This window comes from Chroicocephalus ridibundus, chromosome 2 (genome assembly GCF_963924245.1).
Source record: "Chroicocephalus ridibundus chromosome 2, bChrRid1.1, whole genome shotgun sequence".
NCBI lineage: Eukaryota > Metazoa > Chordata > Aves > Charadriiformes > Laridae > Chroicocephalus > Chroicocephalus ridibundus.
The window spans coordinates 70,677,838-70,702,829 of NC_086285.1; the positions used below are offsets into that span (position 1 = coordinate 70,677,838).

The 24,992-nt window shown below is 41.8% G+C and overlaps 1 protein-coding gene across 1 annotated transcript in view; it reads left to right on the plus strand.

The window, feature by feature from the left end:
• The window catches only part of MBOAT1 (membrane bound O-acyltransferase domain containing 1), a 57,736-nt gene that overhangs the window by 22,952 nt on the left and 9,792 nt on the right, over positions 1 to 24,992 (plus strand). Inside the window, exons 2-8 of the mRNA XM_063325814.1 lie at positions 711 to 856; positions 1,398 to 1,475; positions 5,191 to 5,286; positions 14,870 to 14,925; positions 17,146 to 17,200; positions 19,918 to 20,101; positions 21,740 to 21,932. Of these exons, the coding sequence (XP_063181884.1) occupies positions 711 to 856; positions 1,398 to 1,475; positions 5,191 to 5,286; positions 14,870 to 14,925; positions 17,146 to 17,200; positions 19,918 to 20,101; positions 21,740 to 21,932 (808 nt within the window). The remainder of the gene's footprint in view (positions 1 to 710; positions 857 to 1,397; positions 1,476 to 5,190; positions 5,287 to 14,869; positions 14,926 to 17,145; positions 17,201 to 19,917; positions 20,102 to 21,739; positions 21,933 to 24,992) is intronic.

A 24,992-nucleotide genomic window follows, 5' to 3' on the forward strand; every position in this document is an offset into this window, starting at 1 on the left:
ACCTGTCTTGTGCCCCTTACAGTGGGACCAGACCGCTTGGCAAAGAACAGCTGAGAAGCATTTTCCTTTAGCTGTCTGCATGATGGTAGGGCAAAGTTGTTTTCTTTGCACTCTGGAACTGCAAAAAAAATGGTAAGTTGAAAGGCCTGCTTGGAGGATGCTGTGGAGTGGAGCGTGTCAGCTAAGGCAGCTGTCTAGTTACTGCTTGTGAAATAGCGTCACATCAAGATTGTTGGTTTTGCCCTTTTTGGAGGGGTTTTGGAGAAAGTCAGGCACTGGGGCAATGCTTCAGAGTTCCGGTCTGCTTCTGGGCCTCTGACTCCCACCAAGAGGACAGGAAGGAGAGTAGTGTCCCCTGCACCTGGGTTGGGCTGGTGTGCCGGGTGGCTGGCAGTGTAGCAGAGCCCTGTCCCGGGGAGAGAGTGAGAACCGCTCCAAGCCTGCCCGTACCGCGGGTAGCTGGAGCCTACTCTTCCTTCAGTCTGAGTTCCTGGGTGGCTACGTGCTTGTTTAATCCCTTCTGTTGTTGGGCAAGGAAAGTTACCGCTTGGGCTCACAAGTGAGAATTCTAAGAAACAAAAGATTAATTGCTCTCACTTTTTTCACTCCCTTTTCCTGGCTCCACTCTTTATTGTTCTGAGAATGGAGAGATTCCTTCCCCCTCTCCTCTAAGAATCACAACCGTTTTTTGTTTTGTTTGTCTTTTGCAGATCAATTTTGTAGCCTGTCAACTGTTTGCACTTTTGGCTGCATTTTGGTTTCGTATTTACTTGGGTCCCAGTCATGCCAGCTCTGCTGTTCGCCATGCATTTGCCACCCTCTTTGGAATATACTTTGCTGTCTTCTGCTTTGGGTGGTGAGTATTTAGTCACCATGTAGACAAGGCTTGGGTAAAAATATTTTTAAACTTCATATCAGCTTTTCTGGATTACATCTTTTTAGACCTTCTTAGTCTTAAGGCACTTTCTGTGTTATCCTAAAAAAACGCAGTAATTCCTAACCAGCATAACCATACCAGACTCTTAAAGTAAAATGAACCATGAAAGTATTTATAAGTGAAGTATTTAATCAGTGAAGTTTTTTCTGGAAGGTAAAGCCACGCCAGTCTGCTGTGAAGATACCTCTTTTGGAAAAGATGCGTCCAGTTTGAATGTGCATTTTGAGCTAGGCTGCTCTTTCTCTCAATGAAACACATTGACAGTATCTTGTCAATAAGTATTAATTTATGTTGGATATTCAGGCTATAAAGATGTCATTGTGATAACTCATGTTTACTGATACTGTGATATGACACCACATTCATGTCATTTGCATGGAAAAATATTCCCTTGCTCTGAACTGCCAGCCCTTCCAGGTCACGTAGAAATTATCTAAATACTCACTTTGTTGTCTTCAAGGTATTCCATTCATCTTTTTGTCCTGGTGATGATGAACTATGGCATTATGAATATGGCGAGTATTCCCAACATCCACAGGTGAGCTGATGTGGCTGCAAGTCTGGAGCTGCCCCTCTGGCAACTTCTCTCCTTTCATGGAGAAGCATGAGGGTTTTTTGGGACCACCTTCTCTTCTTTCCTGCTTTTCTTTCCCAGTTACTTGCAGAAGCTTTGTTCATTCAGTTACAGAAGCAGCTGTAACTTCAATTTGTGGTTTTTTGCATTGATACATTGCATTTCGCTACAAAATTGCTGGCCTCAAGAGTTGGCTTTTGCAGACTTAATAATTTATGCCCAAACCTCTGGTTTCTTAAACATAATGAAGTCATATTCTCCTTAGTCTTGTGTCCTTGAGGATCGCTTTTGATAATTCTTTTTAATGTGTTTTCCCCCTTGCTGTTTGGCCTTTAGGTATTTTCCACTTATTCTTGAGTTAGGTAGTTCAAATAAGGTCACTGTGGCAGCTTAACTTAGTGATCTACAAAATTAAGTCTTGCATTTGGTTCTGGGCTTTGAGCTTGAAAAGTAGAAAGTACCAGAAATGTCATTGCTTTTAAGCAGAAGCTTACAGCATCATCATGAGAAGTTCTTGACCGTGGGATCTTTCTTTTCCCTATGCAAATGTCTCAGAGGAAGGAAGACACCTAGACTCCTAAAGTGCTTTATCAAATGAGTGCCTTCCTGGCCAAAAGACAAAAAGCGCTTTCATATGAAAATGAAAACTACATGGTAGTTATGTCTGCTTCTTTCACTGACTAAGAGGAGGTTCATGTGGAAGAACTTCTCTGCCCAGTCACTGAGCCTTCTCATGTAGGTCCCATGCTCTCTAATAGAGTTCAGCATGTCGGAGCTTTTAAAATTGTGTAGGTGGAGTTGTTTGCTTCCCATCAATCTGCACAAATAGAAATTTTTATTTGTAAAACTGCTGCTTTATAGCAGGCTAGAAGGACGAGCTGGCAGTTCTTCCCACTTCTTTACTTTTGCGTTGGTCTCCCTAACAGCATGTGGTTAATACAATGGTTTGGTTTCGGTGTGTTACAGGTGATTCCTGTCTCTACGCTGTGTGGCTGTTTCTGTAGCTGCTGTTGAATGCTCACATCCACATCAGTCTGGGCTGGGGAACGGAAACCCTTTCTTCACTTGTCTTCAGGGTCAGGGCTGTCTGAGGATCTCATGCTCAGATAATCATCTCCCCTTCTTTAGCACTTCCTGAGGGAGCCCCACTCTAATCATCAATTGCGATTTCTCTAGGATTGTTTAAAAACGTGAACCATAAACAACAGGCCTGTCTATAGCAGTCACAAGCATTTTGCACGAGCAAGATAGGTATTAATCAAGGTTTTTTGCAGCCTCTCACAGAGTGCATAGCCCAGAAGTCCAGAGGTAATTAATAATTAAAAAAAGAAAGAAAAAAAGTAATTGGACAATGTTTAAAGAAGTGCCTTCCAGAAACCAGAAAGAAAAGGTGCTAAAAATGTGTACTACATCTTGATCATCTCCTGATCATCAGGTAGTTTCTGATTGCAGATCAGAGGAACCAAGTCTACAGAGGAAATCATCCAGTACTTACTTATGTCTTCCTAGTCAAGTTGAGGTGGTGGTAGGGAAATAAGCACAGTTTCAACAGGAAACCCCCTCACTCTTACTGTTTAGCCAATTAGTCACAATGGGGAAAAAACCTGTATACTGCAACACAAATTAAGTTAGTTCATGTAATGTTGCGCACTGCTGCGCGATAGTAATGTGTTGATTTGAGTCAATGTGAAATAGCAATCCAACATGCTGAAAAACCGTAGGAGGGCTAGGAGGATCGGGTTAGGACTTTTAAACTGTATTCCACTAGCCATAGCAGTGTGACTCAAAATACATCCCCATTATTAATTTTGGCAAAATAACAGTGTATTCAAGCTGCTTGAGAATAAGCTTGAAAAATGCCAGTTTAAGGGCTGGACCTGTTCTTACTGAGAGCCTGTAAGAACACTGGATCCTTCATAGTGGGACTCTAAGACTTGGCTTTTTTCCCCCCAAAATGCAAGTGGAAGTGAACAAATGACATAAAGAAACAACATAGTTTAACCTGCATGCCCCTTTCCCTGGTTGTTTTCTGATAGTTTGCTCTCTGGTGAGGCTGCCAGCCTTCAAGACCTGTAAATCGACAAACTAATCCAGCATCAGAAATGCTGCCAGCTGCAGCAGCAATTCAGTATCTCTCTCCCTGCTCACTCCCTTTCAATCTAGGTGCTTTACACTTAAGCATTGAGGCTTATTTTAGATGCTTCATCCTGTCCATCGCCATTACGTGTCTGAGCTGGGTGACTTGCCTCTGGAGGCACGCTTGCTGTTCTCTGCTGATGAGAGGGAGCCCAAGGACCTGGCTGAGGCTGGACTGGATGCCTGACCCAGATAAAATAAGATAAATTCTGCTCTAAATCTCTTGAAGAAGCTGTCGTGTCCCCTCAGTCTGCCTTTCATCCAGCTGTTCGCTGTGGGCCGCGTGACCTGCAGGTTGCCTTGCAATCCATCACTGTCACTCACATTTCAGTTTATTAGTCCCCAGGGAGGAAAAACTCATTTCTTTCAAAGCCAACCATGATTTGACAAAGGCCTGGCTCATTTTCAGTTGTCTGCTGACTGTTCCTCTTGTCTGATTTCGCCTTTAGCTCCCTACCACGATCAATCCTCTAATGGATCTGGGGGCACCCTGCTTGGTAATGTGTGCTTACCAGCCTGCCTGACCTCCTGTGGCTCAGCTGTGCTGGGTGTGTAGGATGTGCAGGCTCATTCTGTAGTCTGTATGTCTTTGCATCTTGTCCCCCATGTGGCTAACTTCTCCTGATGCAGGGGACACCAGCAGACGTGGTCCAGACCTGTCTGTGTGATGCATGCCTTTCCCAGCTCTCCATTGCACTGTCTAGTTTGCTTCATGTGTCAGTCTGTTTCTAAATATCCATCCACTTCTTATCTCCCCAGTATCTTCTTTCTTGCTCAGGTAAATACAGGGAGAACTTAGTGGTATGAAGGGCTTCATCTGCCGCACCTAGGCACTGCAACACTTCCAGTCCTCAGACTCTTCGGCTCTTGAGATAGAGTCATGCTACTGTCCTGCCTGACATAATTTAGCAATCATCTTGAAAAACAGAAGTTGTCACACTCTACTTAAGGAGTGCGTCATCGGTTGGACTTAATGATCTTAAAGGTCCTTTCCAACCTAAGTGATTCCATGATTCTTCTGGAAGATGGCATATTTCAGCATGTAGAGCTGGAAAGATTAGGCTACGTGTCATTATCTGCCTTTGTACAAAATCAGAAGAGAGAAAATACCTTAAACTTGAAATATTTTAGTTTCTGGTAGCTCTGAGGAAGTGTTGTATGTGTAAATAAAGAACACTTACAGATTAAAAAAGCAGTGGATAACTTCAGCAATGCACATACAATCAGAAATTTCAAAATAATATGTGAGGGTGGGAACTCTGAAATTGAAATGCCCAACTTGAAGTGATCCTATTTCTTCTTTTCTTTTTGCCCACCCGCGGTGTGAGGAGACACCTTAGTAATGTTTAAGCTGGGTACACAAAGCCATCAGTCCTCTTTGAAAATTTCTGCCACATCTTGTAACATAGCTTCAGACTTGTTAACAACCTAATTTGCAAAAATCAAACTCTACTCCTAAACAAGCCCAAACCCAATTTGAGGGACTCTAGTTCTTGTTGGTACTTGTGTTGGTAACTATGTGTTCTGTATGTTATGTTTTTAGGTACTCCTTTGTTGTAGCTATGGGATACCTCACGTTGTGCCACATAAGCCGAATATACATATTTCATTATGGTATTCTCACTACAGATTTTTCCGGGTGAGTGAGTGTGCAAGCTGTGTCCTGTGTCAATTAGTATTAGTTGAATCCAGTATGTTTTAAGTGTAATTTTTATGTTATCTATGGATCACCTGTAATTTTGTTTCCCTTAAGCTTTTTCTAAGACCTTTTTTTTTTTCTTTTTTAAAGGAAGGAATAAACACTGTGTGGGGGTTTTTTTTGTTTGTTTTTTTTTTGCCTTGACTCATTGTTTCTGCTGTTTTCTTGCTAGACATTGTCTAATTAGGAAGGTAGAGCTTGGTTAGCTAGACTTCCACCTAGGCAGCCTGGGAGGATAAGTCTGCACAGTGGCTTGCTGGTGCTGGAGAGCACTGATAGCCCTGGCGAGCAGCATGGCCGGTGCTCTGGTCCCTGGGTTCTGCCCTGAGAGGTGGAGTGGGCAGCTCTCCTCCCACCTTCCTAGGCACAGCTGTTGGCTCTGGGTCATCTTTTCCCCCTGTTCTGATTAATCTTGATGTCCCAACGGGGAAGGTGTTTCCCACCCCAGGCACTGCAGCCTGGGAGCCCAGGCACTGCACCTCAGGAGATGAGGGCTTGGGCAGGGGTCTGAGTGGCTGGGCGAGCTGGGAGGTGGGTGGGTAACCCGGGCAGAGACGCACAAAATCAGCTTTTGCTCTTGGTCGGTCTTATGGGTTCTCTCACGGGGGCAGGTTGTGGCTGCTGTTCAAATAGCACAACTTTCTATATGCCATGCGTTTCTGTGGAAGTGTTTTTCATATACACTGTAGTCTCTTGTTTGATTTCACTGAAGCTGTAGAGGATGCTTTGCAAAAATATAGACAGCTTACTCTGTATGAGAGGAAAGTATACTTTTGCATGATTTAAAAACAGTGTGCTAATCTGTATTCCACTTGTTTAATTGAATGTCTTGAATACAGAGTAATTAGTAACGTATTATGAAAAACCTCTGTAAACTGGCACAGTAAGTTACAGGCGCCTCTTGCAAACCTCTGTCGTCTTACAGGCAACTGGAGTTTTTTGCTGTCTATGTGCATGTGTCTCTGTGTGAGATGGTGGTGGGTTGAAGCATTTAATTAAATGGCGGGGGGGGGAGTTGTTCTGAGAGTTTGGAGTTTTTTATTAGAGGAGGGGGCAGAAATGGGAACTTGTACATTTAGAGAAATTTAGTTCTATAGTTTTTTCTGCAGTTCTTTTAATACACAAAAGCATGTCCTGAAAGAGCATGACATACCAAGAAGCCTATAAATGGGATTGGAATGCTATAGCTCTGTGAGATAGACACGGAGAGAGAAATACGAGAGAGCATTCTTTTCTGAATAGTGTGTTCAGAAATGCACTGTGAGGCATATTAGCTGTCTCCCTCTGAAGACATTTAATAAAGATCCAGCTGAGACTGGGGATGGAAGAAGAGGAATACTGGTTGTTTATATTATAGGTTAAGTAGCACTTTCTGCCCTTTTGATGAAAAGGGAGTTACTTTTATTTAATGATGAGTTTGAGGATAATAACGGTACTGAAAGAATAATACCTGAACTTACTCTGTTTTTGATTTTGTTCTGATGCTTCAAGATATAAACCAATTCCTAAACTTCAGTCAAACATAAAACTGCCAAGTAATAAGCAACTGGAAAATGTAGTATGGATATGAACTACATCTTCATGGCATATTTTAAAAACTAAGAATAAATAAAAATATTGTAGTGGTATTAATAAAAATTTGCAATCCAAAATGCTCAAACCCAGGTCAGCCTCATAAATCTGTAAAACCCGTTTTCCTCAGATGTAAATATAATATATGCCCGCTGAGGCTTTATGCATGTACCTAAACAGATGTGATGACCCAGAGAGACAAAAATATACTCCCTGACCACAGTTTTGCCATGTATGAGCAGCAACTGCACCTCCTCTTGCGTGTTCTCCCATGTTGGATGGTTCCACATCTATTGCGTGTGGTAATAGGGAAGCATCCTGGCTGGAAGGGTGGCCTTAGCGTTCTCCCTCAGGACTTCGGAAACAACCGAGACGGAATCCATGGAGTGATGCCCATCTCCCTCCAGCCTCCTGTCCTTTTGGGTGAATGTGGCTGGGGAAGGCAAAACAGTGGATTTAAGGAAATCTTTAAGAGCAAGCAAAAAGCCTGTCATCTGCTGACATGTGTTTGAGATCTCAGTATCCCATAAGTCTCTGGTGATATCTGATTGCAAGGAGGAAGTTTTAATCCATGTCACGTAGGCACGTAGCCAGTTCTAGTGCCATCAGCTTTCCAATGTCGGTTCCTGACGAGCCGGGTGTTAAATGAGTGTTTCCCAATGTCAGTGCTAAAAGCTGGCAAACCTCGTTTGCTCTCTTGACCTGCTTTGTGCACTTAACCGTTTGCATGCATAACCCTTTTGGCGTATGCTTGCGAATATATTTTTTTTGTGTTTCTAGTAATAGTTGATTGTGCTGTTTGTCTGGAGTCCCCCCCATTTTGAGAACACAGCTTATAAAATGCAGGTAGAGATGGACGGAGAACAAGGTAGCTTTTGAGTCATGCCTTAAGTAAAATGGAAAATCAAACTGTGAGTCACCACCTCAACGTTAAGAAGAAGTAAGAAAACTTGTTCTGTACTGATGACTAGTTAATTCTTCTAACTGATGCAAAGGGTGGGTTTGGTCACTGACTCCCACAATCAAAACTGTACTCAAGCTGCTTGCAGCAATTTCTTGATTTAAGAGTGTTTCATGTACCGCATAGTGCTTAGGTGAAAAGTCCATTTTCTTAAAATGCGTGCCAAGTCTTAATGAAAACCAGTTCTAGTTTGCTACGTTTCCATTTTAATTACTTTTTAAAAAATGTATATATATTATAAAAAATCTTTTGTTTATATTATTTCACAAAAATGTGGTGACACAATTTAGGAATTTTCCCCTGACTAGTTTCTCAAATAAAACTATTTCTTTTTGAACACTAATTGTAAAATAACTGAATGCTGTGCTTCCCCCTTCATTCAAATCAGTCTTTGAGAGAAACATGCATATTTTATTTTGCTTGGTTTGCCATGGCATTTATACATTGTACCTAGGAATACTAAATCCTAACTCACTCTTTCTCTTTTTCTCTCTTGTATTTCTTCTTCTTTATGCTAAGAGGATTATGCTGGTAAGTTGCCTGGTTTCTATACAACTTTATAAAAATGGTAATACTAACATACAGTTTGGGATTATTTTTTTTTTCTTTGCATCACTGGTTTAGGCCGAATATGGAAATATCATGGCTTTAGGTAAAAATTAGTTTAAAACAAAACAAGGGATCTTGATTGGGATTTCTGGAAACTAGTAATAGATATGGTTTCAATCTAGCAACCTACATGAACAAATGCCATGTGCCTATGATCATCTGCATGGAATTCAGAGGAGCTCCTCATCCATATGAAGTTGTGTCTGCTTTAATCCTCTGCTTGATTAAGACCATAGAGCTTTTTGGTTTCTTCTTTGAATTCTTGCAGTGTCTGAGCAAAATTTCCTAATGTTGTAGCTTGTTTGGTGAATGTCAGGGAATGATTGTGCATATAGAAGTTTGTTGGTGCCATTCGTTACAGAAATAAACTCTGTTTGTGAAAGTCACCATACACACACACTGGCATTGCTTTTAGTCTTCTGTTGGTCTTAGACAGACCTAAGCTGAATTATCAGGGACACTTGAGCGGTTTTCCTCCCTACAGATGTCAAATCTGTACCTCTTAAAGGAGTGTTTTGGTGGACATCAGTCTCCAGAAAGAATGGACACCTTTTCATGTTCGCTTTATCCCAAATGCAGAACAGAAGCAGCGTTCTCAGCAAACCACTTAGAAAGGGACAGTCATTGAAAGAGCCCTCTCGAAAAGCCCTATAAGCAGATACTTTAGTAAGAAGTGTCACTTCAGACAGTGAAGATTTGTCAGATGCTTTGTTACTGGTTTTTGCCCTCTCAGTGGCTTAGTATCAACCACAAAAGAAAGGAACAAAAGTACAAATACATTTGCTGATGGAAACAAACATAGGTGTACTGTTACCATGTTAAAACACCATGCAGAAACGCCGACTGGTCCTGCGAGTTCAGTTGTTTTGGTTTACTTTATTTCCTTGTCTTTTAAATGTATGAAGTGCGATACACTGCCTGCTGTGTATGTTCCAGCAGCTGTGGGTAACTTTGGTCCGCAGCAAGTCCCCGGAGGCAGTACGGCAGCGCATGTGCAGGCTGAGAAAGGGGAGGTCGGTGAGGTCTCCATGCCCGCTCGCTGCTTGGCTGCTCCGCTGGGCGTTTGCCCACTTGAAACTGCACGGACAACACTGGCCATTGGTTACACGGAAGCCCTGCGAGAGCTGCAATGTGGGAATTAGCCAGAATTCAAGCAGGCGGTCGCTACTAGAGAGCTCCACACATTTAGTGCATCCCAGGACACTTCTCCAAAAGTAAATACTCTTTTTAAGTGAAATGCTTCTATTGTGAAGGCATAAGAAACGCTTTTTGGGAGCTTTGACCAAAAAAACCACATGAAGCAAATTGGAAGTTGCTTTGGAGGAATGAGCATGTTTAGTGGAGTATTTTTTCCTCTGTGTGCTTCAAGCACTTCCTCATTTTGCTGTCGAAAGCACAAGTACGAGCCCGTTGCCAGTGAAGCCCTTGTGGTGTCTCTGGCTCGGCAATCCCCTCGGCAGCGTGTTTAATGTCATAGCGGAGTGTGACTGTGTGAACTTCTGGTCATGGCTTCAGGGCGAAAGAGATAAACCTGAAACAAGTGTTTGCTGTTTTGCGCTCTTGTCTGCAATGAGCCTTTTGACTCCACCTCCTCTTTTAGTGAAATCAGGTCAGTGGAAACTATTTCTAGTGAGCGTGTGCCAGGCTCCTCCATGGGATTACCGAAGGTCAGGCAGAGTCTGCTTGGTAAACGTCTTTTCTCTCATAAGCATCGAAGCTTGCTCGGCGCAGAAGCCAGCCTGTGGTACAGGGGGCATCCCTGCAGCAGGCTACAAAACGATGCTGATATCTTTAGTTCCACTGACCTGTATTTCTGGGCCAGTTCATTTCACTGGAAAAAGCCATGTTTAAAAATGACACTTAAGTGGTATGTTTTCATTTGGAAGGTTTAATTAGGGGGGGTAAAACCCTCTATTCAGCATCCTCTGTAAACTGTTGCATCTTTGTCGTCTTGTTTATTTTTCAAGGCATCTAACTTAAGGTAAAGACAGTTTTCGGTTTGTTTTTTTATTTGTTGAAATTTCCTATTTCACACTGACTTCCAGGGGCAATTTCTTGATTTTTTTTTTTTTATTTTTTTTTTTTTTAAATTAAAAATTGGCCACTGTAGTTTGTGTGTAGGAGGTACAACGCAGCTACAACCTGAGATTAAAATTTTAGCCAATATAGAAAACACGGAGCGGGGGGAGGGGGGTGGAATCACACCACAGGTAAATTGAATTCTGTGTTTCTGTCCTAGTTTGTAACCGTCGTGGTTAATAAGATAGGTGAAGAGGAGAGGATGTGGAATTGCCACTTTGCATGTGGCTGCAAAGCGATTGGAAAGTGTTCAAATATGATGGTGTTCAAGTTGTTTAGGCTTCTTAAATGGGTTTTATTTCAAATGCTTCCTTCCTAGGGGTAGGTCTTCATGCTTCATCTGTAAATGCAAGTATAGTAGGTAGATTTTCTTTTTTAATTCAACCTAATAATTTGCCCCACTACAATAACCTGTGCATCTCTCAAAATTTGTGAGAAAGAAAGGTTATTGAAGTTTTATAGTTTTGTTAATGCCCATTCTTGTTTGTAGCACTACTGACTTTTCCCAGTGGAGTCTAAGGTTTGAAATATTACCATGTCAGAAACAGTTGACTATATGTGATGTGATGCTCTATTTTATGTATTAAATTACTCAGGGTTTTATTGCTGTTTAAAATTAGAACTTGCTTGAAAGGCTGAATAGAAATGACAATTCAATACTCTGGTATTGCCAAGTTTTAATAATCAAAACTCACATGTATATTTAGGAAATTATCTTACTATTTTTTCCCCCCTAAATTAAATGTATTTTTCTTATCTAATTTTTAATGTTGTTTCAAGACTTGCATCCTTGTGTATTGTTCTACAAATGTGGGGGAAAGGACTATTTTTCATTCTGAAGAAACAAAAACAGCCTTAGACTTGCTCTATGTGTATGTGTGCGATAAGGAGAGATTGGTGAGTCCCCAGGGAGGAGAGGGACAGGTGTGGGCGTGCAGAAGGTGGGGGCCCTCCACACCCCAAAGGGGTGCCAGAAGGGAGGGAGAGCTCCAGTACTGCCATTGTTTTGTCGTGCTCTCCCCTTTCCTGCAGCGAAGGCTTGGTCCCCCAGTGAGATCAAGTCAGTGGGGGAATGGTAGACAGGTGAGGGAGCAGGAAGATGCTCCCTGTTCACCTGAAACCTTGCTTACCTGTTGTGTGAAGCATTTAATGATATCTGATACTGACCTTGTGAAAGATTTAGAGGGTGTCATCCCATTGCCACTGTACAGCAGGTTTTCACCTTCCCAGGTAAAGTATAGAAGAGCTATGTCAATGTGTAATATGATGGTAGCAGGAGAGAGAACTCGGGTATCTCAGATGCACTTTGTGGGTCTCCCTCCCACCCATGGAGTCCGCAGCGTCACTTTTGTGCTTGCGTGTCTCCTCTGGAGTTGGGATTTGAGGGAGGCAGACCATCCGTCTGATTAAAATGCAGGAGGGGCTGACTTGTTCTGCCGGATTACAATGTGCCGTCAATGAGGCGATGAATTCCTAATATAGATGAAGAAGAGAACCTCTCTCTTCTCTGTGTTTATACGTTGTATGACTTTAGCACAGGCTGCACTTCTGCTTCCCTCGGTTAATCAACACATCAGGATTGTTTGCATTTTGGTTCTCTTTGGCTTATGGTGGGGGGCCCAACTTTCTAAGACAAGTGTCTAAATTTAGGCACTTAAAGACATACGGTTTTGGCACTGAGCCTGAGGTTTAAAGTTACCCACTTCAATATTGGCATAAAGTGCTTGCCGTAAGAAACATATGCAACAAAGTGAGCCAATTTGAAAGAAGTGTTAATATTCACCCATAAAGCTAAAAGGTCAAGCACTGACAAAATAAAAATCTGTGTTTATTGCAGTAGAACTGCTTGTTTGCCGACAGCCTCTGTCTGTCTTCAGGATTAAAAAAATCTGCTTTTTCATATGCTTAAAGGGTTGGGATTTACATATCTTTGAAAGCAAAGCTAAACTTTGTCTGAATGGGAAAATCTACTTTGAGGAACAGGATGTTGAAGACAATGGTGAAAACAGCTTATAAATAACTTTTCTTGAAAAAGGAATTGGAATAAAAATTAGAATGACTATTTCAAAATATTGGAGTTGTCTGGAAGGTGAAAAGTCATTGTTGAATTCGTCCATTCCTTAGCTGCAGTCAGTGGTCTAGGTGACCCAAGGAGAGCTGCTGTACCAACCATTGTGTTACGGTTGTATTCCAGGCCTGTGTATATTTAAGCTTGTTCTGGATTTTATGTGCAAGTTTCTTTACTGACATTTCAAGTAGAGACTGCTGAAATGATAAAAATAGTTTCTGATCAAGAACTGGCTGATACTGCATGTTCTCTGGTTTTGGGTAGAAAATGCAAATTACCCACGCACAATTATATGTGGACTCTTGAAAAAGATCAGCCATATTTAGTATTAAAAAAAAAAAAGACCACTTACGATGAAAGAATGTCTTTTTCCAGTATTCTGGTGTTTACCATGTTTAGCATAGTAATTATCTGTAAAATCAGTTTGATTTATCACAGTGGGATAATCAGATTGCAAACAGTTTATCTTAGCTGTTGGATTTACATTTGATTGTAACCAGTAGCTTGATTTTAGTCAAGGATGATCCAGAATATCTTGAAAATCTCTGCAGAACATGAATATTTGACTGTTATTTTAGACAGAGAAATCATTGAATGTAACTTTTGCTTTCTTTTCTTAGCTTGAGAAATACAGTGCTTGAACTAGAAAAAAGCCTTCAACTTTTTTTCCTTCATTGTATTCCAGAAAATATCTTACAATGTGTAAAGTGAATAAGCATAATATTTGGAATAATCATCTACGTCTTTTGAAAAAGATCCATACACCGGTCAAAGTCTGTAAATAGCATGTACCCAAATTTGGGTTTTAATTTCCGTGTTGAAGACAACATTTATGTTCAAGTGGAAACGTCTGTATGGTTTATGTTGATAATTTATCACCAAATTGAGAAACAATCCATTGTATTAATCCTCAGAGAAGACAAATCTCATCTGTGGACCTGGCTTTACATATAATCATCACAAATAATGCTTTGAAAATAATGATGTATCCTCACCACCCATTACAACCTCCTGGCTATTGCGGTTGTGAAGGTCTTGTAGGTAGTGTGAAATCTGGGCATGCTGTGCTGGTGTCCCCAGTGGCAGAGAGCTGGGGAGAGGCAGTGTTAGCAGGTGTTCATCCGTCACTTTGCCTGCCATGGGTCCTTCCAGATCACAGGTGTTCAGTGCCGGGTTTTGTGTTTAGGGCTCCACGGCCCTTAGAAACTGTATGTGGACCACAATTAGCCCTGGAGCCTCTGCCTATGAGGGACTGGTTAGTTGTCCCTATGGTTTTCCCCTGATCTTTCTTCTTTCGTACCTCTAAGTGCTCCTGGCTGTGTCCTTTACCCTCATGGGGACCAGCTCCTGATGCCACCAAGTTGAGTTTTGCGTTTTTTCTATTCCTTAGCTGCAGCAGCTCACATTTGTTTACAGTGCTAACAAGCTCCATAAAGCTGGATACGGGAAGTATAAGCAGCCCTATTGAACGTCATTCCTATGGCTATTCCTATGCTGATTGTTTGGTTGGCTCCAGAGCTGCTATGGTGGTGTAGCCTGTAAGTGTGGCTCAGGTACAGCTAGATGATGTTTTTGGGAGGCTCCAGATCCCATGTGCCCAAACACTCCCAGCTGGATGGTACATCTTGGATGGGCTGTCCGCAAGGCAGTTGCATGGCCAAGAAGCAAGTGGGAAGTTCTGCTGTACTGACAGCTATTCTGATATTTGCACGTAGTCCTAATTGATAGGGCTATTCATATGGGGAAATAAGCGTGTGTATCTGCAGAGTCGACATTTTTTTTTTTTTAGGGCACTGAGAAGACAGACAATAGGAGATTAACGGTAAGGAGAGCCAGAGTTATGTTACTGCAGGATTCCTGTATTCTAGTCTTGTGTCATATGGGGCTTGAATTTGGTCGTTGCCTGAAAGGGAGCCCAGTGAACTGCAGAAGCTGGTATTTCCTTGCAGTGCAATTTCTTCTGAATTACAATCTGCGTTGCTGCAGGATGGGGAGACGTAAAATAAGGCTTTGTGTGCACTTAGCAATTAAAAATTCCAGTGCAAGTTACTGCACGGTTGTTTTGAACCCAGGCAATTGTCTTATGCCTGAGTTCTTCCTTCAGTTTTAATTGGATGTTTTCCACTTGTTGCTAATACAGTTATGCCTTTTAAAGGGATAAAGACGTTCAGTAAGAAAGTTGGGAATAATTTGTATTACAAGACACGTAACTATTGTTCCTGTCTTTGTTATAGTCCGCTGATGATAATTACACAGAAGATCACAACACTTGCATGCCAGTTACATGATGGTAAGAAAAGGAATCTCTTCCCATGTCCTGAAGACAGCCTTTTTATTCCAGCACATTCTGTGGTTGAGTTACGGAGTGGATGAATGTAGTTCAGCAAGTTGCTCCAAATGAAGAAGAAAAATGCTTTGTGGAGGAAAACGAGAAACTTCAAGTTTTGATCAGTTCTCTAGGTTCCAACTGTTTTCGCAGTAATGAGGACAACTGTTTTGCCCTTTGGGGGCTCTGCTTTCTTGGGGCCCAGTTTGGATTTTAGCTAGTGCCAGTATCCACTGTTTAGATGCTACAGTGCGTTTCCATTAAGCTCTCTGAAGCTGTTCTTGATTCTCAAAAATCAAGAGTTGTATTTGATACATTAATGTCATTCATGCCATTAATGTCAGCATAGCAAAAATATGCTGTCACTGATATATTCAGTGCTAATATACTCCATGAGTTGTGAGAGATGGAATTCAATAGCTTTTTCCCAGTGCAGGGAGAAGCACAGTTGCAAGCAAAATAGCATTGTCTTCAGTCTTGTGCTGTGCTGTGACAAAGACCACTATTATTTCCCAGTAAAATGCCTGTGTTTAGTACAGCGCAAAGGCTAGAAATGTCAGTTGTCATCAGTACTGTTATTGCTCGTGTCTCCTGATGTTGCAGGGTGAACTTCTGATGGTCCCAGGCGCATCGCATTATGAGCGTGGGTGACTGAATAAGTAGCCTGCTATAGAGATACTATGATCTAGGATTTAGGTGATGGCCACACCACAGAGTAGTGCAGGGTCTGGCATTGTTCACAAGCCAAGTTTACACGAGTGGGTCTAATGCTTTTAGCTGGCTATAATGGGTGCAGCTTGAAGCTCGGCTAATTGACCTTGGCATTGACATTCATGTTGCTGGGGCTTCTCTGCTTCTGTTATTTAAGATAGCCAGCTCGGGTGTCGCTGTGTGCCACACTGGCCTGTGGCCTAGATGCGCACCTAAAATATTGAAGGTAAACCGACAAAGGAAAAGATAACAGCAGAGGCAGAAGCGTTTTAAGCAAACCAGAAATCCTACAGATTAATTATGGTGGAAAAGGCTTATTACATTGTGGACATCCATATATGGAGCAGTTGATGCGGAGGCAGCTTGCAGCTCAGGCATCAGTGACAAATCTCTGTTTGCAAAAATGTAACGCAGCTGTCCATAAATGGAAACAGACAAAGAAAATACCCAGCCCTTTAAGTAATTAGGTGCTTAATTGTTTCCCTGAAACTCACGCCCTCCCAGTATTTACAAACTGAAATAGTGGAGAGAGAATGGAAATGTGCAGCTTATCAGCGGTCTTTTTAGGAGATGCATCTTGTGTACGTGTATTGGTAATTACGGCCAGTATGTTTAGAATAGTAGTGTTAATTGATGCCAAGCCCCTGATCTTGTGAAGAAGTATATATGCATGCTCAGCATCAAGTGCTGTGACTGATCCCATGGTGAGTTGTTCTGCTGAAGCCAGTGGGATTCCTCACAGTATGTGCAGCTAAAGCTTCAGAGTGAAGGTTTTGAGATATTTGCTATGTTCAACATCTGTTTACGCGCTGGCCATCTTACAATATTTTTTCATAGTTTTTCTGGGACAGCAAGTCTGTGCTCTACCTCTGCCCACAAAGGTCTTGTGCGCTCAACAGGAGGTTGCCCTTCCAGTCTGGACCTTGTACAATTCCAGACTATTACTGATGCGTGTATTTAAGCTTGCTCCAGCAGCAGGCAGCCAGGCTGCTTGTTCACACCAGTGGAGCTTCTGTTTCCTGAGAGCCCGTTTCTCTTCCACTGCCCACTCCTCCTGCTGTGAAATGCTCCATTTCTCACCAAGGAGCCAGCGGGAGGCTTGTGCTTAAATGAGCCAGCAGCTTCTGGGAACAGAGTTTTTTCCAGCCCAGGAGTGTTAGCAGAGGCTGCTGGGGGTCGCTGCCAGTTGGTGGCTTTGCGAGTTGCATTGTGTGTGTGGGAATACTATGGCTGCTCTTCCTGAAAGTGTAGCAAGGGTGAGGAAGAGGGAATGAGGTAAAGAGGTAGGGTGGAACATGGATATACTTGACCTAAAAATTGGGAATTGGGCTGTATTGCAACTGCCTGTGACAAAGAAATCTTGAAGCTTATGGCTTTAGAAAGTTATCTGTGGGATGCAAACGTAAGGCTTTAGGGGTGGCTGTCACTGTTTGGCTTTCGGAAAGATCTAATGTGACTTTTCTTTCTCTCTAGGAATAGGGCGACAAGCTGAGGAACTCACTGCTGAGCAAAATCGGCTTGCTGTAAAGTAAGAATTTAATTCCCCTAGTGATTTGTGTTTAACTTCATCCAAAGAAGTTGAGGGTTTCAATTTGATGGCTGTTCTGTTTTTTTCCTTTGCAACGTCAGAACCAGTTTAGTGGTCCGGCCATGAAAATGCTCCCTGCTTCTCCCCAGTCCATGATAAGCCAAAAGTCCTATCTGCTTTTTCTGTTTCCTTGAGCAGTTTTGTTTTTGTAATGCTGCTGTCAATGCCCTCCTTAAACAAACATAGCTTCACTGCTATATTCCTTATTTCTTCAATCCAGGACTTGGGCCTTTATCACCCTTGTGCTGGTCAGTAAAGCACTGAAGTACTTGGCAACATCTCATTGACTTAAATATACACTCCACATGCAACATAACTAGTCTTCACGGAATCAACTCTTTTATATTCAGGTTAAGACTGTACTATATTGACTTTTTGGCTGTTCTCTTCATCCTATCTGTGACATTTTTGCACGTAGAACACTCCTTCTCTGTCAGCACATCACTGCATAGTAAAAATCCATTTCAGTTTGACTCTGACACTGGTTTTCTTTGCCACAATTTTTGGACACTGGAATTTTATTTTTTTCTATCATCTCCCTCCGTAATGTTAATATTCCCAATCCTTCATGTTATGTAACTAGTCGTCTCATTTTTCAGAGGGAGGCAGCATGTTGATCATATGTTTGAGTGCCTTGATTTTTTTTCTATTTTGTCTTTCAGTACAAGTGCAGGATGCAGGTGAATTCTTTTCCTTTTTTTTAAATAAGAATTAGTGTTACAGAATTAGCCTTAGAACCGGAACTACTTTTCACCATGAAGTGTCTGTTTAAGGACAGGGAAATTATTTCCTTCATTTGTAAGGCAGATGAGTCAGCCATCAGAAAATCTGCCTATGAGCTTCTAAAAGTAAGAAGGGAGTAATTTCTTGAGAAGCAAAAAACCTGTAGGGAGAGTCTTACAACTTTGTGTCTATTTTTAAAGCTCACCGCATAAAGTTTAACTGCACTGGGCCCGTGTGACCATATGATTAATTCTAGTCAAATTCTCACCAAACAGGCTTTTTTTTTTTTTCCTCACTTGTACAGTAGATGAGCTCATAATAGAAAAGTACATGCCAATAGCTCAAGTGTTGGTGGCAGACAAGTCATAACTGAAGAGTTTTAAATCCCCTTTGGTAATACAGCCTTTTGTCTTCCCTCCTGTTCTTGGTCTGTTTTTGTTTCTCACTCATCCTCTGTACATTCCTTCATGCATTGCTCATGTCTCCCCACCCACCCATGTGCAGAAGCTAAATTGAAACTAATGACTTCAATCTTACTGTAGAGCTCAGAAGTCCAAATCATGGACCTGATTTTGCAGAACAGAAAGATGAGCCTTCCCCCAAATTGTTTGCTGCACCTTTCCGTGAAATGCTTTCACCAGAGAACATATCATTCAGGCACCAACATCTACAATAACCAGCAGGATGAATGCAGAAAATCCTGGCTAAGCTAACTGTTTATTCAAACTAATTCCACTTCAGAATAAAAGGCAACAGCAAACATTTAACTGTTGCTTAGTTTTTCTGCTAGAAATCTATGTTTTGATCTGAAAGAATTTTAAGTGGGTTTTGGTTTATGTGTGTCCATCTGTGTCTTGGATGGGAGAGCCCTGTGCCCTAGTTTCTGTTCTCATCTGGGGACTCCTCATTTACTTGGATGGTGACTATTAGCACATCCGTGGAGAGGACTGTGTATCTCAGTGCAGAATTTGGATGTTGGTGTTTTCTGCCACATAAATAAAGCACACCCAACAATTTACAGTTTGCACTAGCAGTGAGAGGCCTGTGCATCTTTCTTTTCCATCCTACTGATCTGTAGAAAGGACAGTGGATCTTCTTCATTTTATATCTAATGTAAAACTCCCGAAGAAACTTGTGGGATATGCCCTTGCAAAATGGAAATAATGAACACGATGGACTTCCTTTGACTTTCGTCTTCAGCTGTCTTTTGATTTATGTGTTTTTTCCCCTTAGTTCCTTTTCCTGTTCGTGATGCAATACAGGCAATTACTTCCTTTATTTGCACAGTAGGACAGAGTGCCTCTTCATTCGCTTCCTCTATGTCTCACATCACGCTTCCCATTTTTCAGAAGGCTGAACTGAAGGCTGGGTGAGAGCTCCTCTCCGGCCCAAGAGTCCTGGTCTTAAACGCTGCCCGCCCTGTGGTTTGCATAATAAGGCAAAGTAGTGCATTGCACAGCTTGGTGAGACCCCGGTTACTCAGCTGTGGTCTGCCAGCCGTTACTGGTCTCTGACATCCTGGACAGATGTCCAAAAACAATTACCAGCTTCTCACTCCTGGTACTGCTGGCCTGTTCAAAATGCGCAAGCCAATTTGTTTGAGAGTGGGTATTTAAATTCATGACTGCTTTTAGCTAAAATGTTTCTAGTGATAAGATTACAACTTTTCAAATAAGTTCACCTGTAGCGTAAGCACTTCCACGTTACCCTTGTTCTGACTGCCATGTGCCAGATGTCACTGGGATATAAGAGAGGATGAGCTTCATCTTCTCCAAAACAGATCTAGTGACCTCTCAGCTGGGGGGAGGGTGGTAGGAGACAGTTGGGGACTGAGGCAGACAGTGCAACAAAAAGCATTCGTGAAAGCCTTTACTGTGTTTTACCTTGTTTTGTTTTGGTTGTTTTGTTTTGTTGTGTGTGGATGATTTTCACAGGACGAGACCTTCTTTGCTAGAGTATTTAAGCTATCTCCTCAATTTTATGAGCATCATAGCTGGGCCTTGCAGCAATTACAAGGATTATATAGCCTTCATTGAAGGGAGGCACGTGCACATGAAACTGTTAGAAGTGAACTGGAAGCAGAAGGGTTATGACAGACTTCCTGATCCTTCTCCAACTGTAAGTTTTAAAATGACAAAGATTTATTGCACAGGGCAGGAGAGTACAGCTTTGTACATGATTCTCATAATTAAAAACTCAGAAGAAAAACCATTTTTGGATTATCTTCCCAGTAATCGTTACAGCGGGTATTTTTCTGTGAAGTGGATGCTGTTTTTATCACAGGGTCAGGGGTGAAGGGGCTGGTGTCTTCCTCTTGAATTCCCCAAATTCGTTTGGCTTGCGAAAGAGGTCATTGGTTAATGGATGTCCTTTGTGCAGCAATGGGAACGGTCTGCAGGTTCTGACAACGAGGAGTGGCAGTTCAGCTCTAGACAGAAGAGGAAATGTCAGGAAAAAAAAAAAGAAGTCAAATCTCACTCGTAGTGTAGGAGATGTTAGAAGTACATGAGTCAAGGCTAATCAGAAACTGTAGCTTGTCCAGGTGCTTTGCAAGAGAATCTCACACTTTAAGAAGTCTTGCGGGTCATTTTTTACATACTACTAATGCTAATTTTATTTTATATTTTTTATATATTGCTTAAAGCCTTCTTATAAAATGACCGTCTTGTAAGGCAGGATAACATAGCATGAGAACAAAATTCCTCTCTCTTATCTTAAAGCGACACTGAATGTGTAGCTTTGGAGCGTGTGCAGAATGTCCTCTCTGAAGATGAGTATATGCCTATGCATACCTGATTCCTGTTGCACACGGTTGTATTTCTACTGACTTTAGTGGCGTTATTTCTGATTTACATTAGTCTGACTGAGGTCAGAATAAGGCCTATGTCATGTTAGATGGAAGTCAGCAGAGAACGTTAAAATTTACATTAAAGATAATTGCACGTTAGTTTATTCCAGAATATGGAGAATATATAAAAAGAGTACTTGCGATTAAAAAATGCATTGTTGTTTCAATAGTATATTGCACTTTTATTAGTCTTTTGAGAGTGTGAGTCAATTTTTACATGGTACCCAAGTGCCAGATTTACCTTTTTAATTATGACTGTATCAAGGAGAGTTTACTCCTGATGTGTATTTGAAATCAAGCTTCAAACTGCTGACATGATTGTTGATAGTAGTATGTAGAAAGCTAGGGAGCTGTAATAGAGAACACTGTGGTGTAGTAAATACCCTATATCATGGGAAGGTATGCGCGATGTATAAGACGTGCGCTTTTTGGACAAGTGATTTTTAGCAAGACCTCTGGATGGTAGCAGGACAGTAAGACCTACTGTTGTGCTGAAGGCCAATGCTTTTGGCTTCCAGGAGGAATCCAGTCTTTAGTTCTAGGAGGTGACAGTGCATATAGGTAAGATTTCTGCTTTCCATTGTAGGGTTTTGGTTTTTTGTTTCCCTGCTCACTTTAAGACCTCCACTGACTGCTGTAGGAATCTCTCATGAAGTTCATCACCAGTTTTGACTTCTGGTTGTCCTTTTTACCTGTCTATAGATAGTTCAGTAAACCAAATTAAACCAAAGCTTTGACTGTGGCTTTTTCTTTGTCACCTCTTCTAAATTAATTATTATCATAACTGCTAACTGCTAACTGTATTGGTTCTTGAAGCGCATTGTTTTTGTATGTCATGAGCACTGCCTTTTTTTTCCCCTTAAGCAAACATTTCTAATGAATGTTTCATTGTTGTTTGTGCTTTCTAGGGAGCAGTGATGTACAAGCTGTGTATCACACTAGTATCTCTCATTTTATTCTTGACACTTACCAAGAACTTTCCTATGGCATATATTATTGATAACGAATTTCTTGATAAAACACCCTTCCTGTCAAGACTTGGTTACCTGTATGTTGTAACACAGGCAGCAAAACCAAAGTATTACTTTGCATGGACATTAGGTAAGTCTGGCTACATCCCCTGATTCTGTGGGTAACAAATAAGTTCATAAATGGGGGAGGGGGTCTGAAACATTGTGCGGGGGGGGGAATTAGTTGCTAAACCTGTAGTTCATGTGGGAAATGTACATGTGCTCCTGTAGGCAGTGGACCCCACTGAAGTGGGGAAATGTCAAAAGTTTTGAAAAAATGTGCATAAAATATCTTCTAGCTTGTCTGACATCCCCTGCCTCTGGAGCTTTTCAGCTTCTTACCAGTAAAGTCAATGTAAAGATTGCCTCTTACTTAGAACTTTGTGATTGTACCAAAATAATTTTTCAGGAATTATTAGGAAAAAAAAGTTTGCCTCCTCTAAACCTTGATTTTTATGCTTTGTTCATCATTTGCCACTTATATCAGTGGGGTTAGGAAGTTAAAATTTGTCACACTGGCTTAAGCTTTACAAGTATATTACAGTGCAAAAAGGCCTCTCTCTTCCTTTAGGGACATCTTTAGCACGTGCATCTGTATTAAAAGGCTGTAGTGCTTGTTGTGGGGCTGAGGTTAGGCTTTGCCTCTAAGGCACTCTGGGGTCCTGTGTACACAACAGCTTTGAGCGGTCAAGAGAAAGGACTGGAGAACCTGTGGGGAACAAAGGATGTGATGGGAAGGACCCAAGGATCTCTGCAAGGAAAAGGAGAAGAGATGGAAGAGGGCTCATTATAGAGAGAAGCAAACTTCTTTTACTGGGAGCCAGCTAGACGGGTGGTCAGAATAATCTTTTTGTATTTTACCTTGTTCCTTTCAGAAGTCACCTTTCCCATCTATGTGTGAGGAGTCAAATCGTTCTAGGCCAGGCTGAAAATTGAGACACTGCATTTTTTTTGCTGGTGTTACAAGACTTTGTGCGTAGGGGAGATCCTGAAAGCCCAGCCAGTAACGCATGCACCTGAAACTGAGAAGAGTGTCATTGAGATGGGAAGGAAAGAGACAGGGAAATTCATTGCAAGGCTATGATTAAACTGCTGGGAATAAAACTGACAGAACGAGGGAAGACAGCCAGGACTGGCATGTGTGGGATGGGAAAGACTTGCTAGATAAAGAATTGCTTGCTCGGAAACTTGTTTTTGTGGGATCCAATGTTAAATTGTTCCCTCTGTTTTTTCTGGCATTATATTTAACTAAAAGTCCATTATCGAAGGGATAAACTGAACTTGGATTTGTGACATGACTAAGCCACAGAGGCTGTAGGAAATGTCTTACAAATGAGGGGATTTGGGAAAAGCATGCATCGATACTGGAGGGTGAGGCCTTTACTAGTCACATTGCAAATCCAGGCAGCAGAACAGCAGGCACTTTATCCTGTCGCAGTTTAGCTCCCAGTGACATGGCCCAGGGCATTACAGAAGTGCCTGCTGAAACGGCCGACAAGCACGTCCTGTCCTCAGAAAAGGACAGGCATGTTATTGTCCTTGAGCCACACTGCTGAATTCCTCCAGATCCATGGAAAGATGGAAAATTTGGCTTCTTGCTGCATTAGCGATAGTCGTGGGAACGTGGCTGCAAAGCTAACTGAGAGCTGTCAATGAAACCAATTCGAGACTGAGCACCTACAGCCAAGGAGCTGCGAAAGCGATACCCTAGAGCCGTTCAAGTCAGCAGGGAAACCTCTGCTGGGCTTTGTGGAGATTGGGGTTTTGTGAGCAACTCGAGGGTGGACAATTGCAATTCTTCTGCGCTTCACACCTTGCTCTGCAGGCAGCAGGCCGGGAAGCGAGAGGCTGACGGTTCTGCTGTATTATTATGGCCCTGGATTTCTGGTTTGTTGCTTTTGGCAGAGAAACACTAACTGGTCCCTGCTACCTCTGGGGCAAGGAGGAGCAAATCCAGGAGTCCCCCTTCTCTGGGGTGACGGTTACATGCAGCTCCAGTCTCTGATACTGGGCAGGGTCCTGTGGGCCAGTTTCAGGCAGGGTTGCTGTTTATTGGGTATTTTTAAACAGGGAGAGAATTAAAAACTTGGAGACCTTTCTTTCCCTCAGTAAAATCTAGCTCGTTTAGTAAAGTGGAAAATAAAATTGAAAGTTTCAGGTTAGAGAAGGTTGCTCATTTATTTATTTATTTATTTATTGTTAGTCTTGTTGCTTTTAATTAGGTTCTCTCCCTGGTTTTGTGCATTAGGGCTTCTCCATGACCTTGTGCCTGTACTCATAGCATTTACAAAGCAAAATCAGTTTTCATTCTTGGGAAAGAAATGGTGACCTTCTTAAAGCGTAACTTAACCAGGCTTGTATTTTGTAAATGATCTAGAATGAAAAGCCTTACCTGTATTTTTTGCTTTCCTTTTTCTTCCAGTAATCCTCAGTGTTGGCTACACCTAGTGATCCAGAAATAATGAATCCCTTCTGTTTTCTTAGTACTCTGGGAGAGGATTTCTGTCAGGGGAACATTAAAAGCAGAATCTTGAAACTCAGTGATGAGGTGGCTCCCAGGCAAGGCCGAGAGGGGAGGCAGTTGACTGGCGCCCTGGAAAAGAACGGGAGCGCAGCATGTGAAATGCCTACTGTTACCCAAGCTTTTATTTGCACTTAAAGTAGTTAAGTCTATAATTGAAGTTACTCAATATTTGGTTTGTAGAGATGGTGGGGCACTGAGCAACAGGATTACCAAAGGCTTTGTCTGTGGAAGTCTGAATGAAAGTCTTAATTAAAACAACCATGTTGGAACTCTTAATAGAGACGGTAAAGCATGTCTTTGAGACACTACAGTTTTTCGGAATTGTGGAAAATGCTGTGACATCCAGGTACCCTTTTGAGGAAAATGCTCATTCATTTTACGGCGACTTGTCTATCTATCTCAGATGGATAATAAAGGCAAAATAACAGGAAAAGTGATTTCTATCTATTGTTTTTTTTACTATTTTATTTCTTCTGCCAAGGAGTCTCTAGTCTTTCCTCTTGAGGAAATGACTTCTGTTGCCTTATAGCAATGCCCCTTTGCCAAGAGTAAGCCTCTCTTTGAAAGAGAGCTGGCTTGAACGCGTGTTTAGTGTCATACTGACTTGTAAGAAAACACAACTCCTCC